The sequence below is a fragment of the Pteropus medius genome, unplaced genomic scaffold (genome assembly GCF_902729225.1).
Source record: "Pteropus medius unplaced genomic scaffold, Ma_sr-lr_union100, whole genome shotgun sequence".
NCBI classification, from domain to species: domain Eukaryota; kingdom Metazoa; phylum Chordata; class Mammalia; order Chiroptera; family Pteropodidae; genus Pteropus; species Pteropus medius.
The window spans coordinates 8,153,928-8,174,285 of NW_024355205.1; the positions used below are offsets into that span (position 1 = coordinate 8,153,928).

General features: G+C 39.1%; 1 protein-coding gene across 1 annotated transcript in view; it reads left to right on the forward strand.

The window, feature by feature from the left end:
* Positions 1-20,358, forward strand: part of GOLIM4 (golgi integral membrane protein 4) — a 69,300-nt gene extending 48,942 nt beyond the window's left edge. The window contains exons 6-16 of the mRNA XM_039857902.1: positions 163-182; positions 931-1,143; positions 1,931-2,136; positions 4,295-4,618; positions 6,221-6,516; positions 6,969-7,039; positions 8,428-8,537; positions 11,302-11,469; positions 11,804-11,872; positions 18,520-18,600; positions 18,920-20,358. Of these exons, the coding sequence (XP_039713836.1) occupies positions 163-182; positions 931-1,143; positions 1,931-2,136; positions 4,295-4,618; positions 6,221-6,516; positions 6,969-7,039; positions 8,428-8,537; positions 11,302-11,469; positions 11,804-11,872; positions 18,520-18,600; positions 18,920-19,069 (1,708 nt within the window). The 3' untranslated portion in view covers positions 19,070-20,358. The remainder of the gene's footprint in view (positions 1-162; positions 183-930; positions 1,144-1,930; positions 2,137-4,294; positions 4,619-6,220; positions 6,517-6,968; positions 7,040-8,427; positions 8,538-11,301; positions 11,470-11,803; positions 11,873-18,519; positions 18,601-18,919) is intronic.

A 20,358-nucleotide genomic window follows, 5' to 3' on the forward strand; every position in this document is an offset into this window, starting at 1 on the left:
ATATATATATATATATATATATATATATATATATATATATATATATATATATATATATATTATTTTTACTTAAGCTATGCATAGTTTTCTACTTTTTTAAATATCTTTTTTGGCTCATTGGGGAGAAAACTTCAAGTTTGTCCTGCCTTTTTTTCCTAATAGTTTTGCCAGAACTAGTCACAGTACTTAGAATTTCACCTCTAATCCCCATATTAAAATTTTTCGTAGAGCTTCTTAGAAAACAAATGCTGTTTAGACATCTACATGTCTAATGTAAGTCATCTTATGAGATTCTGTCTAGACAATTTGTAATTGAGGAGGGAGAAAGTAAGAGCAGAATAGAATTTGAGTGTTTACAATTGTCAGGGATTATCATATGAACTTTATATATGCAATTTTATTTAATATTCACAATGCGTTGAATTATATGGTATTATTCCCTTTTTACCTAAATAAAGGGAACTAAAGTAGCTGGCCCAAGATCAGTGATCGGAATCAAGTTGAAGCTTAGGCCATCCTGACAGCTAAGTCACATTTAACTCTCGGGCTGGTGTTTTTGGAGACTCCCGTCCAGTCCATCACAGTTACCTGGGCCTTGCCCCAGGCCTAATGAATCATAATTACTAGAGTGGGGCCCAGGATCTTGCATTTTTAACATGATTCTTCCAATTCTTAATGCACACAAATATTTGAGGACCACAGCATTACTGCCTTCAAAGATTATGTATTTAGGAGGAAAAGGAAGAATTACACTAGATTTAAGGTTTGTGAATTTCTCCATATTTATCTTAAAATATTAAAAATATCACTATGTGGATGTCAGTTGTTTTTTTTCTTTGACTTCCAAAGTTAGTTTGCAAATGTTTTGATTTCTAGGCTAAGAGCCACTGTTAGCTATACGGCACATCTTTATATAAATGATAAACATAGATTTAGCAAGCAGACATCTTGACCTTCGTATGAATGAGAAGGCAAAAAGGCGCCTCCTCCTTGGATGGAAGAGCACTGTGCAGAGTGCACAGCTATGGCCACAGGAGCGCTGGCTGCACCCCAGCCCCGCCTCCCGCTCTGCCGTGCGCACCGAGGGAGGAGGCCCTATCTGGGGAACTTGCTCAGAAAAAGATTTCTGTGTTCTCTGCATGCGTTTGTTTATGTGTGTGTTTGCGCACACAGCATTTCTGTTTTAGGATACCAGTGTTGGTGCATATGATGAGCTAAGTATAAACAGTTTCTTTTCATTTTCTTAGTTAAGGAGTTTGACTTTTTTCTGCCTTTCTAGCTCCTTATATTAAAAATATCGTGTACATGCACACACACACACCCCAACACATATACACGCAAAAGAGTATATTCTTATATCTTCATTACAGAATTGAGGAATAAAAATCTAGCTTCACTGTATGCCTGTGCTTTTGCTTTCCAAAAAAAGCTGCAGAGTACAATCCTGGAAGCATTCTGGCAAGTAAGGGACCTTATCTGAGCTCAAGTTGACTGAGGGAGGAAGGTGTCCTGAGTGATCGTATATACACATGTGTTCAGTTACGTATTTTAAACCTGTGATTCTTTTCGGCTGAAAAATGTTACTCAGACCATATTGTTAAGATATCTGCACCTGTGTTTGTATAATTATGTGAATTTTTAGTAGATTTTTAATGCTGTAATATTTGCCACACAGCTGTCTTTTAATAATGATGTTTATACTAGAAAGTTATTTATAAAAATTCCAACTTTGTTTAACATAGCATGGGGAACTAACATCTGTCATAGACATTTTTTCTCTGTTCCCTTTAACTCTAATTCCATTTTGCATGTGCTTAAAAATGGGTAAGCATGTTCAAGTAAGAGGAGCTAATGCATGAAAACAATCCGCATATTTTTTCTAAGTTGTATTTAGATATAATACATTTGTCTAGCCTCTCAGTGACCCCCTAATGCCTATCTAATTTTCTCCTTTTGAACTGTGCAATTTATATGCAGACTCAAGTTGCAGAATATAAACAACTGAAAGATACTCTGAATAGGATTCCAAGCTTTCGAAAACCAGAACCAACAAAGCAGCAAAATGTTACTCAGGTAGCACATTCGCCACAAGGTGACAGCACAGCAAGGGAGAATCCAGCCAGACAGCCACAGGAGGTAAGAGGCGTGAACTGGTAACCTATGGACAGGTCACTAACCCTGTCAAGCTGTCATCAGGTGAATTGTTCTAAATATTGCCAACTCTTCCTGCAGAACAGTGGTTCTCAAATTTTAGCATATATCAGAGTCCCCAGCAGGGCTGTTAAAATGCAGGCCAAGGTTTCAGATTCAGCTAATTTGGAGTGAGGTGTGAGGATTTGCATTGCTGATTCAGCTGGTCTGGGGAGCACACTTTGAGAACTACTGCTGTACTATTTTCTGGGAAATACTACAATGACTTTGGCTTTATTCATGTGGGTTTATTTATTTGAAACAAATTGTTATGTCATGTCTGAGATTTTTAAGTCTTTTTTGTTTTTTGTTTTTTTTGGTAGAGGGAGAGGGTTAAATGATCATGAAGATATCCTATGACAATCAGCCCACTCAAATATTAAAGTTGATAATATATTTCAATTCAATGCTGTACTAGGTCAACATAGAACATGCTAACACTTGTATTAAAAGGCCTTTATAAAACTACTAAGGGTGTGAGTGCTAGTGTCATGATCAACATTTTTGTATTCCTGTTCTTCATAAAAATTAAGCTTTGCTTAAGAGTATCTCATAAATGGGACATCAAAAGTAGTGCCACCCTAATCATTAATTCTTACAAATTGTTTTTGCAATCACAGGTGTAATAACGGCAGGTGTGGCGATCTTTCCTCTGACAAAATTGTTAACAAGGAATGTGTGAGAGGACTTCCCCCACTCAAGTCACTAACTTACAGGGACAATTAGTTGCTGTGAGTGGACTGCATGAGTCTTCAGTCCTACAGAGTATTTCTTCACAGACAGGTTCTGCATCCCTCATGGCCTCTTGTTCTTTGTCTGGGTCTTAGGTTAATTCTAATTAAGAAGAAAGAAACACAACAAGATCCCTGGCCTGGGAATTAGTTCTGTCCTCTACCCTAAGTTAACTACCCGTCTACCCAATTAATCTTTTAATGACTCAGAACTTCAGTTTTTCCATCTGTGAGGTGGTGATAGTAGTTATTTGTTCCAGACTTTCCCACAGGGATTTTGTGGAGATAAATGACAGGTGTCTGAGAGCATTCATTGCTTTTTAAAGAGATATTTCGTAGAAACTCAGCACAGTATTATGTCCAACTTGCCAGGTGTATGAGGATGTTGGTAAAATGTACATCTCCAAAAGTTACCTTCAGATGTTTAAGAAAGGTCTTTTCTCCCCAGTTTATTTATTTGTACAACCTGGTTTCTCAGTCATATCCCTGCTAATTTAAGAAGAGGCCTTTACATTTATTTCAATTAGGGGAGAGCAATCTGACCAAAGAGTTATTTTTTTTCTGATAAAGAAGGTTAGAGGTGGGGAAAGGAGTGACAGAAATTCCTAATTGTGTTATATCATCTTTTTTCACCCTTCTTTTCGAAGTAATGAAGATCATATAGAAATCTCTGAAACTTGCAGGGAAAACTGATTTAAATCAATCAATTTTAGAAGAGGAGTACTCTATAAAAGGAGATGTCGTTTTTCTGTTCAGTGTTTTCTGTATTAACAATACCAAATACAAAAGACTTCCTCTGGTTTACAAAAAAATGCTACCTTAATACATTAAAAAGTGTTCTATTGTACCTGATCTAATGGACACTATTTTTAGCTAACACAGATGTCTGTTAGTAAAGGATTGTCTTTTTTTATTAGCTAATATCAAATAAACCCAACTCACTCTTAATTTGATCTTATTCTTTTCAAATCATTATTGAAAACAAAATATACATTGAAGAAAATTATGTAAACATTTCATCACTTGAAGTTTGAAGGTTTTTTTTTTTTCCTTTGTATTCTACTGGAAAATTGTAACTAGCTTGCTTTTGTGGGAAAGGCCTACTGAGATATAGTACTTACAGGCTTTAGTTTTAGGCTATTTGCTATGTTCTTTCCAAGATGAAATTTTGCTTATGTTATTTCTATTTTATAGTTAGGGTTATGCAGTGAGAAGAGTTAAATGACTCCATTGCAGCCATACTTTTCAGTCAGGACTCTATTTCTAGACTCCAGGATTTTGCTGATGTCGTAACCCCATAGACATAATAATAAAGAAATTATATCACTACTTTTGGAATAGAAGTGTCATTTCCAGTGATGTGCTTGGCCTAGGTGTCTCTAAATAGTGATGTGTGGCAGAAGCATAAAGCAGTGCCTGGAAGAACAGAAGAAACAAGACCTTATCCTCCCACCCAGAAGGAAGCAGAAATTCAGGCTCCAGCAGAGCTGAACCAGCAGGATGCGGAAGCCAGAGAGCCTGAGGAACATCAGGCAGAAGAGGAGCACAGAAAGGCCCTGGAAGAGGAGGCAATGGAGCAGGTGGGGCAGGCTGAACATCTCGAGGAGGAACACGATCCATCACCAGAGGAGCAGGACCGGGAGTGGAGGGGACAAAGAGAAGCAGCCAACCTTCTGGAAGGGCACGCTCCCGCTGAGGTACCAGGTCATCCACTCCAGGTTGGCTTGGATTAGGTTTCACTGCCTGGGATAGGGAGTGTGGCTTTGTTTTTAAATATTAAAGAAAAAGGCTTACCCATATAATGACAATGTCTAAAATAAAAAATGCAGTTTCACTAAATGTTATGTGAACATATTTAAGTTTTCTGTGGCATTGTTAATAGCAGAGCTACTGACATACCTCAGAAAGATGTTTGGAGAAAAGAGAAGAGCTGCTGGTATATGTATGTGTCTGTGATGGACAGAATGGAGTGCCCAGTGAGAGGGACTCATGCTCACATCTCCTCAATGGAGTAGCATAGGTGAGCACCTGGTCAGGCACCTTCCCGATCTGTGCTCAAGTTCTGTGGGCGCCTTGAGGCCAAGAACAGTCTCATTTTCATTAATTAAACGTTCCTGATCCCTGTTCATTTACTCTCAAATCGTATATTGGCTTCTGCCCATTTACCTTCAAGTTATCAGAAAGCTGACCTTATCACTTAAGGATACTCCACTAATTGAGCTTGTTTAACTAGTCTCTGCTCAGGCTCCCCTACTGAGCAGTGCCCTCTCACATAAGTAGGATTTTTTTTAAAGTCTGTTATTTTGGTAAATGATACTTTAAAAGAACTTAAAGCAACACTGAATGCAGCTAGCTACCTTTCTTCCACTATCTCTAAGCCAGTAACAGCAGGCTACCTGGTCTTTGCATACATGCTGGTCACCTTTTATTTATAACTTTGAAGCTTTATTTGGCCTCAGACTCTCTAAAGCTTCTAGCTGCTTGAAGCTTTAGGCTGAGTAGGTGTGAAAGCTTCTGTAGTTGCACTCTTATAATGCTATAAAGTTATCATGAAGAAACTTCTCTCAGTCATGTGACCTTCAAAAGTAATTCCTCACTAGGTTTCATTCCTCTCCACCTTGCACCTTTGGTGAGAATACTGTGTACTTATTTCACTTGGGGGATGGAAGAGGGAGTGGTGGATCTCTCAATGGGAAGCAGAGTTTAAAATTCCTGTATCAGATTTTCCTTTAATCAGAAGGCACTATCTTCTTACCCATTCTTTGATTCTTTAAGGAAAATTGGTTCTCTCCTTTTCCACCCTAATCAAAAGTTTCACTTTTTTTGGTTATGTTTAGCCTGAGATTGGTACAGACGTTACTAGAATTAATTAGCATCCCTAGATCTTTCGCTCTTCATGGAAAGGCCTTAGTCTCAAGCTCACAAATTGTCCCAATTAGTTTGAGGTCACCAATTGCCCACTTATAGCAGAGCCTTTTGAACATAAATTTAATTAAGATTCAAAATTATTTCTTCTGTTGTGTCCTCTTCCATTTGAGAGGGAGCACATTGAAAATCAGCCTTAATACCAGCAAATCAGGAAGATCAGTTGCTAAAGGAAGCCAAGGGGAGACTCAGAGAGTTGGAAAATAGGAGTTCCAGGGCTGGATGACATTGGACCTAATGTTCAGTCACAGTTCCCCTGATAGATAGATGTCAATACACCAACCATGCCTCCTGAGTTTGTCATGAGGACCAAATGAAGGGAGAACACAGAGGACCTCACTGCTCTTGCACAGCTCCAACTCATTTTTCCCCAGGTGCATCCTTCGGTCAAGCCAGATACCAAATTTCGATCGCCATATGAGGAGCAGCTGGAACAGCAGAGACTGGCCGCGAGGCGGGCTGAGGAGGCGCAGAGGCTGAGAGAGCACCAGGAGGCCCTGCATCAGCAGAGGCTGCAGGGACACTTGTTGAGGCGGCAGCAGCAGCAGCAGCAGCAGCAGCAGCAGCAGCAGCAGCAGCAGCAGCAGCAGCAGCAGCAGATGCTTCTTGCCCAAGAGCTGGCCCGGCAGAGGCAGGCTGGGCAGGAGGAGAGGCAGCCGGAGCAGCCAAGGTAGCCTGATGGTGTAGACAGGCCCTCTGGTTTTTCTCATCAAATTAAACACAGCTTTATGTATGTGTTATCTGTGAACTTGAGGGGTCACATTGCTCCTATGACTGAGGCAGAACAATTACCTGAGAACTTAGTTCCAAATATTTAATTTTAAAAATAACGTTTTTTTTCCTGCTTAGAAGTTATAGTTTAGGTCTCAAAATAACCTAGAGGGTTTTGTGCTAACTTTATTTTATCGTTCGAAAAGTAGTTTATCTTTTTTAAAGTTCTTTTGAAAGAATATTCATAATCTTTATTAAACCTAAGTTTTTTAAAGAAATTTTTGTTTTTTTGTTTTGTTTTTTTAAAAAGGCTGGTAAATTTGTTTATTGCTCTTTAAAGATAAATGACTTATGTCAAACTGTGCTACGTAATTTGTGTTACCGAGTTAATAATGTTTGTGTTTCTTGCAGGAAGCCAGCTCATTATGATGCCATGGATAATGATATTGTTCAGGGAGCAGAGGACCAAGAAGAAGAAGGAGGTGGTGAGACTTCTTAGATGATGAATGTTTTAATAAAATTGCTTGGTAATATATATTAATTCAGGGCCATATGCATATGAGTACGGGCAAAGATTTGTGTTCCATGTATCTTTTGTTGTTGTTGAATTTTTCTTAATCCTCCCAAACAGTGCACATTAGTAGCCAAAATTGCCCAAGATAATTTGTTTCCTCGGTAACATTTCAGAGTAGAGAAGAAATAGTAGTTTAAGCTTTTGTATACCAAATAGTTATTACTGACACATTATTATACGAGTATTATGTTTTAGGAAACTTCTTCATTTTTCTCCTTACCTTGGAGGCTTTTGGATCATTGCCTTAAAAGTTTTCAAATTAAGTCAATAGTAGCTTTTGTTTATGGTGTGCATCTAGTATGTAATTTATCAAACGTTGCTTTCTGTGATGATAGAACTAGAAAGTTAACTGTCTCTCTGACAACACTAACATTTAAGGTATGTGTCCTTTTCTAACGAGTCTAAAGGAAGGTGCTTACTCTGACTCCCTCTATAGCCAGTTCTGATATTTTATAGTCCTTATAGTCAGGAAATTGTTTTCCTTGTGTTCCCTGTGCAGCATTTTAAGCTTTTTTGTTTCGTTATCAGTAAAACTAGAGAATAGTTTTTCTTTAGCTAATGAATTCCTTGGTGTACTTGAAAGATGACGGTAAGTTATCCTATATCTTAGTTTTCTATAGGTTACATACTCTCTATGTACTTAACTTTCCCTCTTAGAGCTTACTTTAAAAAATTACTTGTTCTCTTTGTATGCTTGTATCTAAATTCTCTTTATCAAAATAGTTTTTCAAAAAGCAGCAAGTAAATGTCTGTGCAAGTATAAGTGTGTAATGTATCTGTGTCGTGGCTGTCACCATAGCTGCCATATCAGAGAACACAGGATGGGCAATATTTGTTAGTTTTTTGGTTCCACAAGCGAGGTTGTCCTTTCTTTCATTTTCTGAAACAGTATCAATTTCTTCTTTTGGTACCTTGCTGTTTCCTCTGATAATGCCAAAAATTAGTAATTTTAGCAAGGTCCAGTTGACTGGACTTTCTTTTTTTGAGAGAGTTTCATTTGTTGTTTTTGAAAACATTGTGGGGGAGGATTGCAGTTTCTGTTATAAACATTTGTTTCAAAGAGTTACAATGGTGCCACTCACCCGCACTATCACCTTAGACACAAGGTCTGGGAAAAGGACATGACGTCATTCGGAAAAGCTGAGACATGCGCCGCCTTATGTTGAGTTAGTCTTGCTGGAGTACAGATTGGGTGAAATGGCCTCTGGGAAAGCACACTGGTGGCCTTTCTTTGAGTGAAAGGAAATATTCCTGTCTGGTTCCCCTGGGCTGATATTAGTTCCTTTGATTTGTTAGCCTATGAGAGAGACAACCAGCACCAAGATGAGGCAGAAGAAGAACCAGAGAATGGACATGAGCCTCGAGAGCAAGGGCTCCATGAAGCTGACCCAGAATCTGAGGCAGATGTAAGTACCTTCTCTTCTGGTCAGAATATTTGGAAACTCACAAGGCAGAAAGGACACTTGAAGGTTTGCCTGACACCACACTCCTGGCTCCTGATATGTCTGTTATTTCATCAGCACAGATAATCACGGCTCACATAATCACATGACACGAGCAGTGATGTTAAGCGTAAACCATGAGGACCTGTTGAGATGAGGATGAGTTAAAGATTGCTCTGAGTACAAATGTCAAAGGCTTCTAGAGTTCTCTGATGACTTTTAGATTAATAACAATTTTTAAAAATAAGAGCAAAAGTGCAAGCATCAAAAGATGTAGTAATTCTGAAAGATGAAAAAAGAAAGGCAAGTGTGGGGGTTGGATAGGGAACCTGAGAAAGGAAATTAACTATTATTGAGCATGGCAAGCAGCTTGTTAGGGTGTTTTGTATGTCATGTGACTCTCTGTAATCTCCCAATAGTCAGTGACCATTTTAATAAACACTGGATAAGGATGTGTGATTTGAGAAGGGAAAAAAATTGTTTGGTTATCATGATGCTGTATAAAAATTAGAATATAAATAGATAGAGACCTAATAACCAAGACAATTGTGTTTACCAACTGGTCTCAGTTCAGCTGGGTGTTCTGGCTCCTTGGCCTTGCCTACCAGTGTGGCAAGCAAATGCTGAGTGGGCATGTTCTTGTGCTTATGTGTAGGTGATTTTTGCAACTTACTTTAGCTCTCCGGTCATCTTTGGCAGTAAACCAACCACCCTGTTTATAAAGTTTATAGTCTGTGCTGTGCTATGGGCCCTTTTTATATTGGTTTAGTGGATTGAAAGGAGGCTCCATATCCTTTCTTGATTATCCTCGAGAAAGTCCTCCTGATGGCTGCCCAAAGCCGACTTGATGGAACCGGCTTCTCCACTTAATTTACACGGAGATATGGCAGACCATATTTATGTGCTCGCCCCAGAATTAGCATTTTGAAAGTATGCTCCAGGGAACCCTGGCCCTGAAATATTTTCAGGAAAGAGCAAGATCCATAGTGAACAGGAGTATGAGAGAGCCAGAGAGTATGAAAGAGCAAGGGAGTGTCTGTGAGAGGGCAGCAGTCAGCGTGCAGAAGCCTGAGAGTGAGCCTGAAAAGCATGAAGGGAGGACAGAGGCGCCCGTGTGTTCTAATCCGCGACATTTGGAAAGTGCCGTGAGCTTTGACTACTTGACTTTAAAACCCTTTACTCTCTTGTCGTCATCAGTTTACCTGTTCTGGGGAACAACACACTTAGGAACATTGGACTTTCTCCCATGCCTTCTTTTAATTAGAAATTGTTACCCCATTTTTCCCTCTCTTTGTCTTACCTATTTTATTTTTTTAATTGAAAAAATGTTGTCCAACTTTATTGACATATAATTGATCATTGTTATTTTACGAAAATATTGCAACCATGCCTGTTAAACCTTACTTATTGCTCGGTTAGGATTGGAGCTAGTATGTATATTTTTATGAACTTTTGCAAAAGCTTTCATGCTGTTTTTCTGAAGAGAGGCTGTTCCATTTTTTTCTCTATTCCCATACAAATGATTGATAGTGCACAAAAAGAAATCCATATGACAAGAGATTGTGGAGTGACTGGAGTTTAGTGTGAAGGTAATGATTTGTCACTCTCTTTATTCTCAAGAAAAGTGTCATTTGCACTCGAATGAAGTATATAGCCAGGGATACACAGATAATAGTTCGGCTGAGACTGCAGTGAGCTCTTGAACGTGTTCAAAGCCCTGAAGTGAATTGAAGTAGAATCTGGGTCAGCTTCATGGAGCCCTTGCTCTCAAGGCTCATGTCCATTCATGCCAAAAGAGATTGAATCTTACTCTGAGGCTTCACCATCTCTGGAAATCGTTTGCTGCTCAGTCAGATGCCCTATTGATGACACTGGAGTGATGGGGAAGCTCACGCGAGCATCGCCATTTCTGCCCAGCTCAGGCTCCGAAATCTAAATCTTTATGAGAGCATATTTTGAAAGATTCTTTGAGAGCTTAAGTGGAAATTTGAGATAATTCTATAGTTGATAATGTGAAGGACATTTGTTGAACACAGGAACTCAGAACTACTTGGGAGGTGGTATGGGCCTGGGGAGATACTTTTCAAAATATATTGCCAAAGATTGGGTTAGCGCAGTTCTTTTCCTCCCATACCTTGCTAGTGCGACATCTCTGAGTGTTGTGGTAGTGTTTGTTAGAAAGAAACTTGATCCATACTGGAAATTGATCATTGACTTTCGAACTGGCCCTCTTCTTTGGTCCTTTTGGGTGTGAGCCTTCTTTCTCTTCGACTACTTTCCGCCCACTTATGTGTAAAAAATCACCTACAAAGGAAAGCTTGCCTGTATAAAAATCAACATAATAATGAATGAAGTTCCCATTTGCCTATCCAAATCTCCCTTTTTAATGTTTCTCCTACTTGGTTTTTTTGTTTCTTAATAACTATTTTTCCTATGTCTAGTTATGCTCACATTACTTGCTATAGTAGAGTTTGGAGGGCTATTTTGGAATCACTTGTAGAAGAGACGTGCCATTCATATTTCATTCTGATTCATCAGCTTCTGACAAAAAGTGTGGGCATTTTACCTTTTGACAGTGGGATGTGTACTTATGCATCTTGGCGAGGAAAGATCTGAACAGCCTGGTGAAGGATGATCGCATTTTCCGCCAAGTGTGCAGCCTTTCAAATGAAATTAAACGTGATCCCGGGTTTTGAAGTGGTGGTTGCTGTTTATTGGAATTTTACAGAGGGCAGCCATGGAGGATATAAATCCAGCAGATGACCCGAATAACCAAGGAGAAGATGAGTTTGAGGAAGCCGAACAAGCGAGAGAAGAAAATTTGCCAGATGAAAATGAAGAGCAAAAACAGAGTAATCGGAAACAAGAGAACACAGAGATGGAGGAGCATTTGGTGGTAAGCAGAGGCCACTGTGGAGGGAGAGTGGTTTTAACCTGGGCATTTTACTAGATCCCCGGTTTATACAGAAGGTTAGTCATAACCTACACTGTCAGAAGCTTTGCCTCTTTGACTGGTTTTTGGGCCACTAGATGAAGTGATGAACCTTCACTCGGAGAGGGGGTGACGGACAGCCTGGGCTTCGTGCTGGAAATGATTATTTATTTTTTTCCTGGCCACCAATGCATCGAAAGTACATTTTTCGTGGTGGCATGCTTGTTCTTTGTCTCAAAGTACTGTAAGACACACCTCCAGGGTTCAGCAATCTGAGCCTCCCCTCTTGTTTCGACAGATGGCGGGAAACCCAGACCAGCAGGAGGGTAACGCGGATGAGCAGTACCAGGAGGAGGGAGAGGAGGAGGTAGGAGGGCGTGAGGGCCCAGTCACACTCCTTGGCGCGTCACACTGGTCAGAAACAAACCACAGCAGCATCGCTTTGAAATGCCTTCTCTGGAAATGCTCAGAAAGGCATAGGTAGGATAAGAAAGGGTGGTTTCAAGAGGAAACAGCCCATGACAGTGGAGCCATTTCGTTAGAAGATAACAGAAACGGGGTAATAGAACCCTTCCCTCCAGTTCTCACTAGAAATTTTGAATTAAGAAGACATTTGGTCTCCCAGGAGTGGTGGACTTAAGTGTATATGATCTTTGTAAGAATATTTTCTCTCATGTCTTTCCTTCCTAAAATAGAGAAGAGCAAATCTCCCATTGAGAGAGTCTGGACTAACTAACCCCTGTACCTTTCTCTGTAGACATTGCCGCGGTGTCCGTCAGAAAACACTTAACACCCTCCAGACATTTTAAACAAATTTATAGTCTCTACTTTTAGCCTCTTTCTTTCCAAGAATTTGGTATCTTAATTAAATTTAACAATAAAGAAAAGGAAAAATACATAAGGAACTCAGTAGAATAAAATACATTTAGGGGGAATTTCTTAGCATTTCTTTTTCATTTGCTATTTTATTGTAAACTTCCGGCACATTGTTAATCAGGTTTAGAGCATCGTGGTGCCCCATTTGTGTTAGCTGGTTGATGAATACTGTTGGTCGTAGCTGGTTAGTCACAGCAGTCTACTGTTTGGACAACTGAAGCTCAGTACTTGGGAACATGATTTGGATGAGGCGAGGGCCCCATGTTTAGTGTCTCTCTGGACCAGTAAATGGTCTAGTAAATTAAAATCCTGTTTCAGAGTCGCCTCTCAGCCAGGCATCTTGCCAATGTGCGGCTTTGGCCCTGAGGGGAACCACATGAGAGGATAGATAAATGGCAGTCTGAAAAAACCAGCCCGGCCACCAGAGACCCTGCTGCAGTCACATACACAGTTCCCTTGACTGGATCTGCTTTCTCATTTTTATGGCATTTGTCGGCTTTCAGAGCTAATGCTAAAGTTTGTGCTTATACCAGGGAAACAAAACGTTGTCCCTCTTTATAGCTGCTGGCAACGTATACCTCTAGTCACGTGTTCTCTAACTGGCTTGATCTTTTTATTCTCCCTTTTTTCTCATCCCGTTGTTCATCCTAATCAAGACCCTGAGCTGTCTTATCAGAAGAGAGCATTAGAGAAACCAGCAGCCTTGAATGTTAAGACGTTTGGCAAGAAAAAGATATTCATCTGGACTGCTCTTGTAGCAGGATGTCTAGACTAATATTACTTTATTTCATTGTGTCAGATGCCAGGAATCTTTGAGGGATTAAAAGAGGAGAGGTTCACCTTGGCTTCTTTTTAAAAATTCAGAAGGCTAAACATAAAATTTTAATCAGTATTTACTGATTATTTTTTACTTCTATATTATATCAGTTAAGGTGGAGAGAGAAATCCTGTGATCCAAGAGGGATCAAGAATAGAAAGAAAAAATAGTCAAGGGGGAAGGAGAAGGGTGACAAGGCAGAGGTCAGTGCCTAACCCTCAGAGGCCACTCCTTCAGGCCGTGGCTCGTCCTCCCTCAGGTGGGTGGAACTGACCAGAGCTTTTTTTTTTATCTCCCTGCACCTAGCACCCCATCCTGCTTCTCTTTTCATACTTCCCTGCCCAGAATTCCTATATTTGGCTTCTCTGTCCCCACTTTCTAACCCTCTCTTACATAGGCTCCAGGTTGCCACATCCTCTTGTTGGGACTGTTGCCTTGTGAACTCTCAGAGGAAGCCCCGCATGCCTTCCCAGCATAGCTTTCCTCTTTACCCCTGAGCATCTCTTCTTCAGGCTGTGTGGTATTTCTCTGGTCGTTCCTGAGATGATTCTCATTGGATCGCCCATCTCTTTCCGTTGGTCCCTGTTCTTCCCTTGAGGAGGGAAGAGAAGAGTGGTTCCTAAACACGGTTCAAGGACTAGTAATAGTCAGAGACGAAGTTCTCAGCGGCCTGCAGCAAAATGAGAAAAATAAAGAGAAATGCAATATGTGAGAACAGAGAACACGTGTTGTTAATAAGTGATGTGTGTACGAGACCACATTTGTGGGGGCACTCTGAAAACCAGAGTACCATGAAATGTACAGCGTTCTTGTCTCCGTTGAGCCTCAGACTTTTCCGGCTGCCCCAGCTGACCACTGGGGTGTGAGGCCCACCGCCCGCCTCGGTTCCCCTCTCTCCAGCCCGCAGTCAAACGGAATTCTGTCAGCTCTGCTCCTCTGGAGGAATTGCAGCTTGCCAGGGCTCTCCCTGTTCAGAGGGGCAGCCCATCAGACTTGTAACTTGAACTCTGAGAAAAGAGGACCCAAAACAAGTGTGATGTTAGGAAATCTGCACTGTGCCTGCTTTCTTTTATCATAGTGCAGCCTTGTTACCTTTCTAAGACATAAAAATGACAGTTATTAACAAGCATTTATTGTTTATGGTGTGGGATTATTTTAGAGAATGAAATTCATAAAGCGATCCTATCATGTTGCTTACTTCCCAAAATTTTTATCTACTTATGAGCAAACAGGACAGAGTATGACATTGCCAAAACATATTCTATATGCTTTAAAATTATTTAAATGTTCAAAAAATATATAAATGACTGTTCGAAAAATCTTAGTGCTCGTGTCCCCATCATAACTAGAAACAGATTGATCTGAACACTCATGAGAGAGCAAGCACAACGTTACTTGGCCACCTTTAATGGTTCTACTGGTCTGTGAATCACCACATCACGAAGTTGTCCAGGTGGCAAAGCTCCTCTTAAATGTTACTCAGCCAGCAGTCATGCCCATCGCTATAGCTGGCATTGCCGAAAGCCTTCCCCTGGCCCCGTTGCGTCTGCCTGTTTGCATCCCAGCATCCTTTACTACTTAAGGTTCAGCCTTCTGGTTCCTGGTTCACCCCATAACATCTCTGGTGCATGAAAGAAAGACATTAATACATTCAGGGACAGGGGAGCTAGCCGAAGCCCATTTCACACTCACTAGGTCTGTTTTTTTGACTATTTGTTAAACTTTGCCACATCGCGTTGGGGCTATTTCTAAAATGCCTAAAACATTAGATTTCAGTGAACAATAATGAGTAATGAGGAGCACTGTCAGGAAATCTTTAACACAGTGTTTGCATCAGCTTTAGTAGGGTACCAAAAAGTGCGGCTGAGTGTGAAAGACATAACTGGTGTGTTTACACGATAAAAGAGTAGCATTTGGCTCCTGGCAATTAGTCTAATCATATTTTAAAATTAGAAATTCCCTATCATTTTGTTCCTTTTCAGTAATGCCTTTAAGATGAATTTAGATTACTTTTGCCCCAAACATAAAGAATATATTACTAGAATAATAAGGTGTATGTATGTATCTGAAAAATTACAAATTTTTATTTGTGACTTTCCTAAATTAAAGAGTAAGTGCTTCTCATCTCAGATTATATTGCCATAGGGTAAAAAAACAAAAAAAACCCAAAAACCAAAAACCAAAAAACAAACAAAAAAAAACTTCTAAATTTTCTATATCAGATCATGAAAAGGGTGTTTATCTCTCTAGCCAGAGACATTCTAGCTCTCATCCATTGTCACTCAAGTGAGTTGCTCTCAGCCTTTGTTCTGGCTAAGAATCACCTTGGAGAGTGTGTGAGAAATGCAGATTCCTGGATCAGACCTTACCCTTGGAGATTTCTGTCTTATCTGTGGTGGGGCCTAAGAGTCTGAGTTCTTCACAAGTGCCTCAGCCGCTGATGATGTTTACAGAGCACACTGTTTAGAGAGGCAGGCCAGGACAGGTGGTGCAAGTGAAATTTGAGAAGTCTGAACATTCTGAAATTTCTATGCTAAATGATGTGCATCTACGCCCATTTACTCAAGACTTCCTTACTAAAGTCTTAAAAAGATCTGTGACTCCCCCACCGCACATGTGCACACAAACACACACACACACAATTGAAAATTAATGATTGTTATTCAACCGTTTTATTTTACAGATAAGAAATTTGAGCTTCAGGAAGGTTAGCTAAATATTTGAAGGTCACACAGCTTGAGTAGAGCCCATCAAGGTCTGGTTTTAAAGGCTACTATCATAATTGAGTATACCAAGCACAATAACTAAATAGTTGATAGAGGCAAGTTCTTTATAGAAGTTAGTGAATGCAGAAGACATGATGGAATTAGTCACCATTTTTGTAACCCTTAATTAAAAGTTGATTTAAGGGCAGTCATCGATGGATGATATCACAAGATAAAGGGAAGTCAGGGAATTTTACTAAGGAGGGATCACCATCTGAGTTCCCTGACCAACATTAGTCTCACTAAAAGTGGGATAAACATTATGTGACTCCCCATGCAATGAAAATATGAAATCTACAGCATCCTCTCTGAAAAACCTTTGCTTTGACAAGTAAATATGAATTCATTCAAGCCTTAAACTAACTGTTATAAAAAAGTGGGCGGCGGGGCGGGGCTAAAGGAATGCGTTAAGTAATGCTGGAAAAAGCAAATAAATTCAGAATATGGGTCTGTAGGACAAAGAATAGCATTAAGGAAAAAAGAGGGGAGTGGAACCCAAGTTAGGTATAGCCTTTAGATCATAATTAGAACAAAACAACTGTAAATAGACATTTTTAAGACAATCAGGAAAAATATAAGTATGGACTAGACATGAGAGGATTCCATGGAATTATTTATCAGGTGTTGTTAATGGCATTATGGTTTTATAAAAAAAAAAAATCTTTTTAGAGATGTATAAAGAAAAGCAGTAGGTGATTCAAGTGTGGCAGCATTGAATTTTGCTGATGGCTATGAGAGTTCATTGAATTATTTTCTTTATTTGTGTGTGCTTGAAATTTTTCACAATAAAAATAAGTGACCTTATTGTTTATAGAGCCAGGAAAGTTGCAGAACCAAGGGTTTCGTCCAGGTTTGTCTGACTCCACAGTCTGTTAGACACTGGCAAACTCTAGCCTCGGCCTTACTTGTCAGTAAGCCATGAATTTTGTTGTTGTCATTCACACATTGTCTGAGGCCACTACAGCACTACAGTGAAGAGCTGAGTAGTTGCTACACCTTACGCCCAAGAAAGCCTGAATATTTAGTGTCTAGCCCTTCACAGGAAATGTGTGTTGACCTTGATTTGTATTCCACCATACTGCAGTTTCAAGGCAGTTTCCTCCCAACTCCAACTAGCCATGTTTAGTGTTTACTAGTATATTTTCATTATACAGGCCATAGAAGACATGTCTGTTGACTGAAATCATCCAGAACACTTTAGCAATTTAATGATGTTTCAGTCAGACCTTAATATAATCTGAAATAAGTGCTTCATCATTTTCGTCCCGATGTCCTGGGGAATGTTGTTATGAGAGTCTGACTAAGAACAGAACGATGTCATGGACCAAAGGTAGAGGCTGCTGGTGTGACAAGTGTGTCCTCTCTTTAGCTCACCCTACCAGGACATGGGAATACAAAATATGCTCTGTGCCTCTGTCCTCAGAAGAAATTTATTTTGTGCCAGTATAGTTTAGGGGCTGGCATTGGGCTAATTAGAAAGGTTCATGTAGGCTGGGCTGTGTCTGAGGTATCTCTGAAGGGTCATCTTCGTAGGCTTCTGACAGGCCAGGTTCATGCCAAGATTTGTCTTGTAGGTTGTGGTTTATTCCTGTCGTACCTGGGCTGGACACCTTGAGACAGCCCTTAATTTGTTGCTCCTTAATTAGAACACCTGCATACTTTCCTGTCCCATTCCTGGGATTTTTAATACTGTGCCCTCCCCCCCCCCACCCCACCTAAACACCAAAAAAAGAAAAAAGGTAATTTGCGTGTGTTATTCAAGAAGACTTACTCTACACCACTGTCCGTAGGAGAGATCAGATTTTCTTTTGCTACCAGGGTTGTACGTTATGCTTAACTGGTGGTCAGCAGTTTTTTGAAATGTATTCAAATGATTTAAAAGTTTTGGCATACATATGGTTTTCAAAATATTTAAGTTAGAAAATACTTTACCCTGCATTTTGTGGAATATTATGCTTTCTTTGATTGGCATTTTGAAAAAAAATTAACCGAGACCAATTACACACAATAGTAATACCATACAGAAAAGAAAACTACTTAAAACAGAACTGTCTTGTTAGAACACTAAAGAGATTAAGGGATTTGAGGAGGTTTAAAAACTATTTCCTGAAGGAATTGAAATGATTGTGTTCTGTGTTCTGGATATTTTAGCCAGAGAATTTTATTCTTAATTATAGAAATACATATACACATTTTTTTCTCGGTTTTCTCTTACTTCGTCTATAGGTCACGGGGTCTCTTTTCTGTGCCTTTACGGGGCAGATATTTTTTGCATTGATTCACTTATTCATTCAGTCAACAATGTTTATTAAGCAGTCGCAGTATGACAGGTATGCATCTAGATATGGAAGACAGTTGAGTAAGATGTTTTTAATAGTAGATGTATTATACCTTTCTTTATAGCTAATAGATATCAAATCTTTGACTATTATCTTTTTTTAATTTATTTTTTAATTTTATTTTTGCTACTTTGAATGAATTCTTTGGAAATCAGAATATGTTGTTCCAAATGTTTAAATGATGAAAGTGTCACCTCATATCTCTGGTTTGTTTTAGGTTCAGGAAGATTTGACTGAAGAGAAAAAAAGGGAATTGGCACATAATGCTGAAGAGACCTATGGTGAAAATGATGAAAATGTATGTGTAGGATGTATGTTTCTATTGCACATGTTTGTACGTGTGTAGGAGATACCATACGCATAGTTGGATAGATACCAGTCGGTACATCTAAGTTACCCCAGAGTTTTAAAGGGCCAACCCAGTATTAGAACATTTGTGACAATATGCAGATTAGGAAAAACCAGCACTGCTCTCTGTCGGAACATTTTTCTTCGCTTGTTTTCTTTCTCTCAAAAGGAATAACTTCGTACTCTTTTCTCTTTTTTTAGAGGGAATAATTTATCTCACTAACTCTCTGCCCTATCTCTTAGTTCTTTTTTTTCCTTTTAACTTGAAGGCCGATGAGAAAAACAATGATGGAGAAGGGCAAGAAGTTCAAGATGACCACCACCCCAAAGGCCGAGAGGAGCACTATGAGGAGGAGGAGGAGGACGACGACGAAGGGGCAGCTGTTGCCGAGAAATCACAGCGAAGAGCTGAAATGTAGCCGTGCCCAGCTTCCCAGACAGCTCAGCCGTCGAATTCCTTTCAAGCTGCTCAAAAATAAATCTGCCTACTGAACTCCAGGATATTTAATTACAGAAATTAAGAGTTTAGACCTTTTTAAAACTTTTGTATTAGAAACACTCATACATTTATATGAATATATTTTGGTAACCTAGGTTAGGGCGTCTTTTATATTCAAGCTAAACGTGAACAAGAAGAAAACGAAGCAAATCTTAGGCTCTGAATCTCATTTTTCATAGATTATGTGATGTTGGAAAGGACATCAATTTTGTATATGTTTCAACTTGTTACTTTTCTATCTTCTAGTTTCCAGGTATTCTGTTATTTGCCTTTGATAGAATACAGGATTTCAAAATAGGAAATACTATAAAAATGCTGTGCACACTTTAAGGAGAATGGCCAGTTTACTAATTGCTGCCTTATCAAGGCTCTTGTGTATGATTCTGATAGAATTTTTATCAGTCTCTGTATTGCTGGAATAAGATTCATGTATAGAATGACATACAGTTGGAAAGCCATTTTTTTTTTTTTTTCATAAAGATGTTGGTTTTCAGACTTTTCAGGTCAGAAGAGTGTTTGGCTTTACTTAAAATCACAGCTATTCTTGAAAGGAATTAAATTTAAAAGTGAGATAATACTAAAATTCATGTGACAGTAGTCTGGACTTGGATATTTCAATATACAAACAAGGTATGACACATCAGTATATTAACCTTTTTGAAAGACTGACACCTTGTTTAACAACTAATTTAGTGTGAATGGGTGGTATTTTCTACATGAACATCCATTCTGTTTTTTTTTCTGAAGTCACCTAGTGATATCTTTGTTTCAGTATCTAGTTCACTATAGTAATATATATTTCTCCTATAAGCTCTGTGCCTCAATTTTGTAATAACCTTGATGACAAGTATGACAATGAAGGCATACCCATATTGTATAATTGAAGCAAGGTATTTCACATCATACCTTGAAAAATAGGATTATTTTTCAAAATCTGTATGGTGAAACACACATGGTGAAATGATATACCCTCATTACTTTTCTGTTTGCTGGGATTGGGTCTGCATTATGCCCACATTTAGGCATTTTAATGATTATGAATAATAAAAATCCCTTAAATTAAAAAATCAAAAATTCCCCTTGGGGTATAAAAACGTATTTCAGTCTCAAGCATAAAGAGTTTTAAATATTTAGAATTAGGTTATATAATTCATGTGTGTGGTTTTGTAATAATATTCTCGAATCAATAAAAATACATTTCAATTTCTA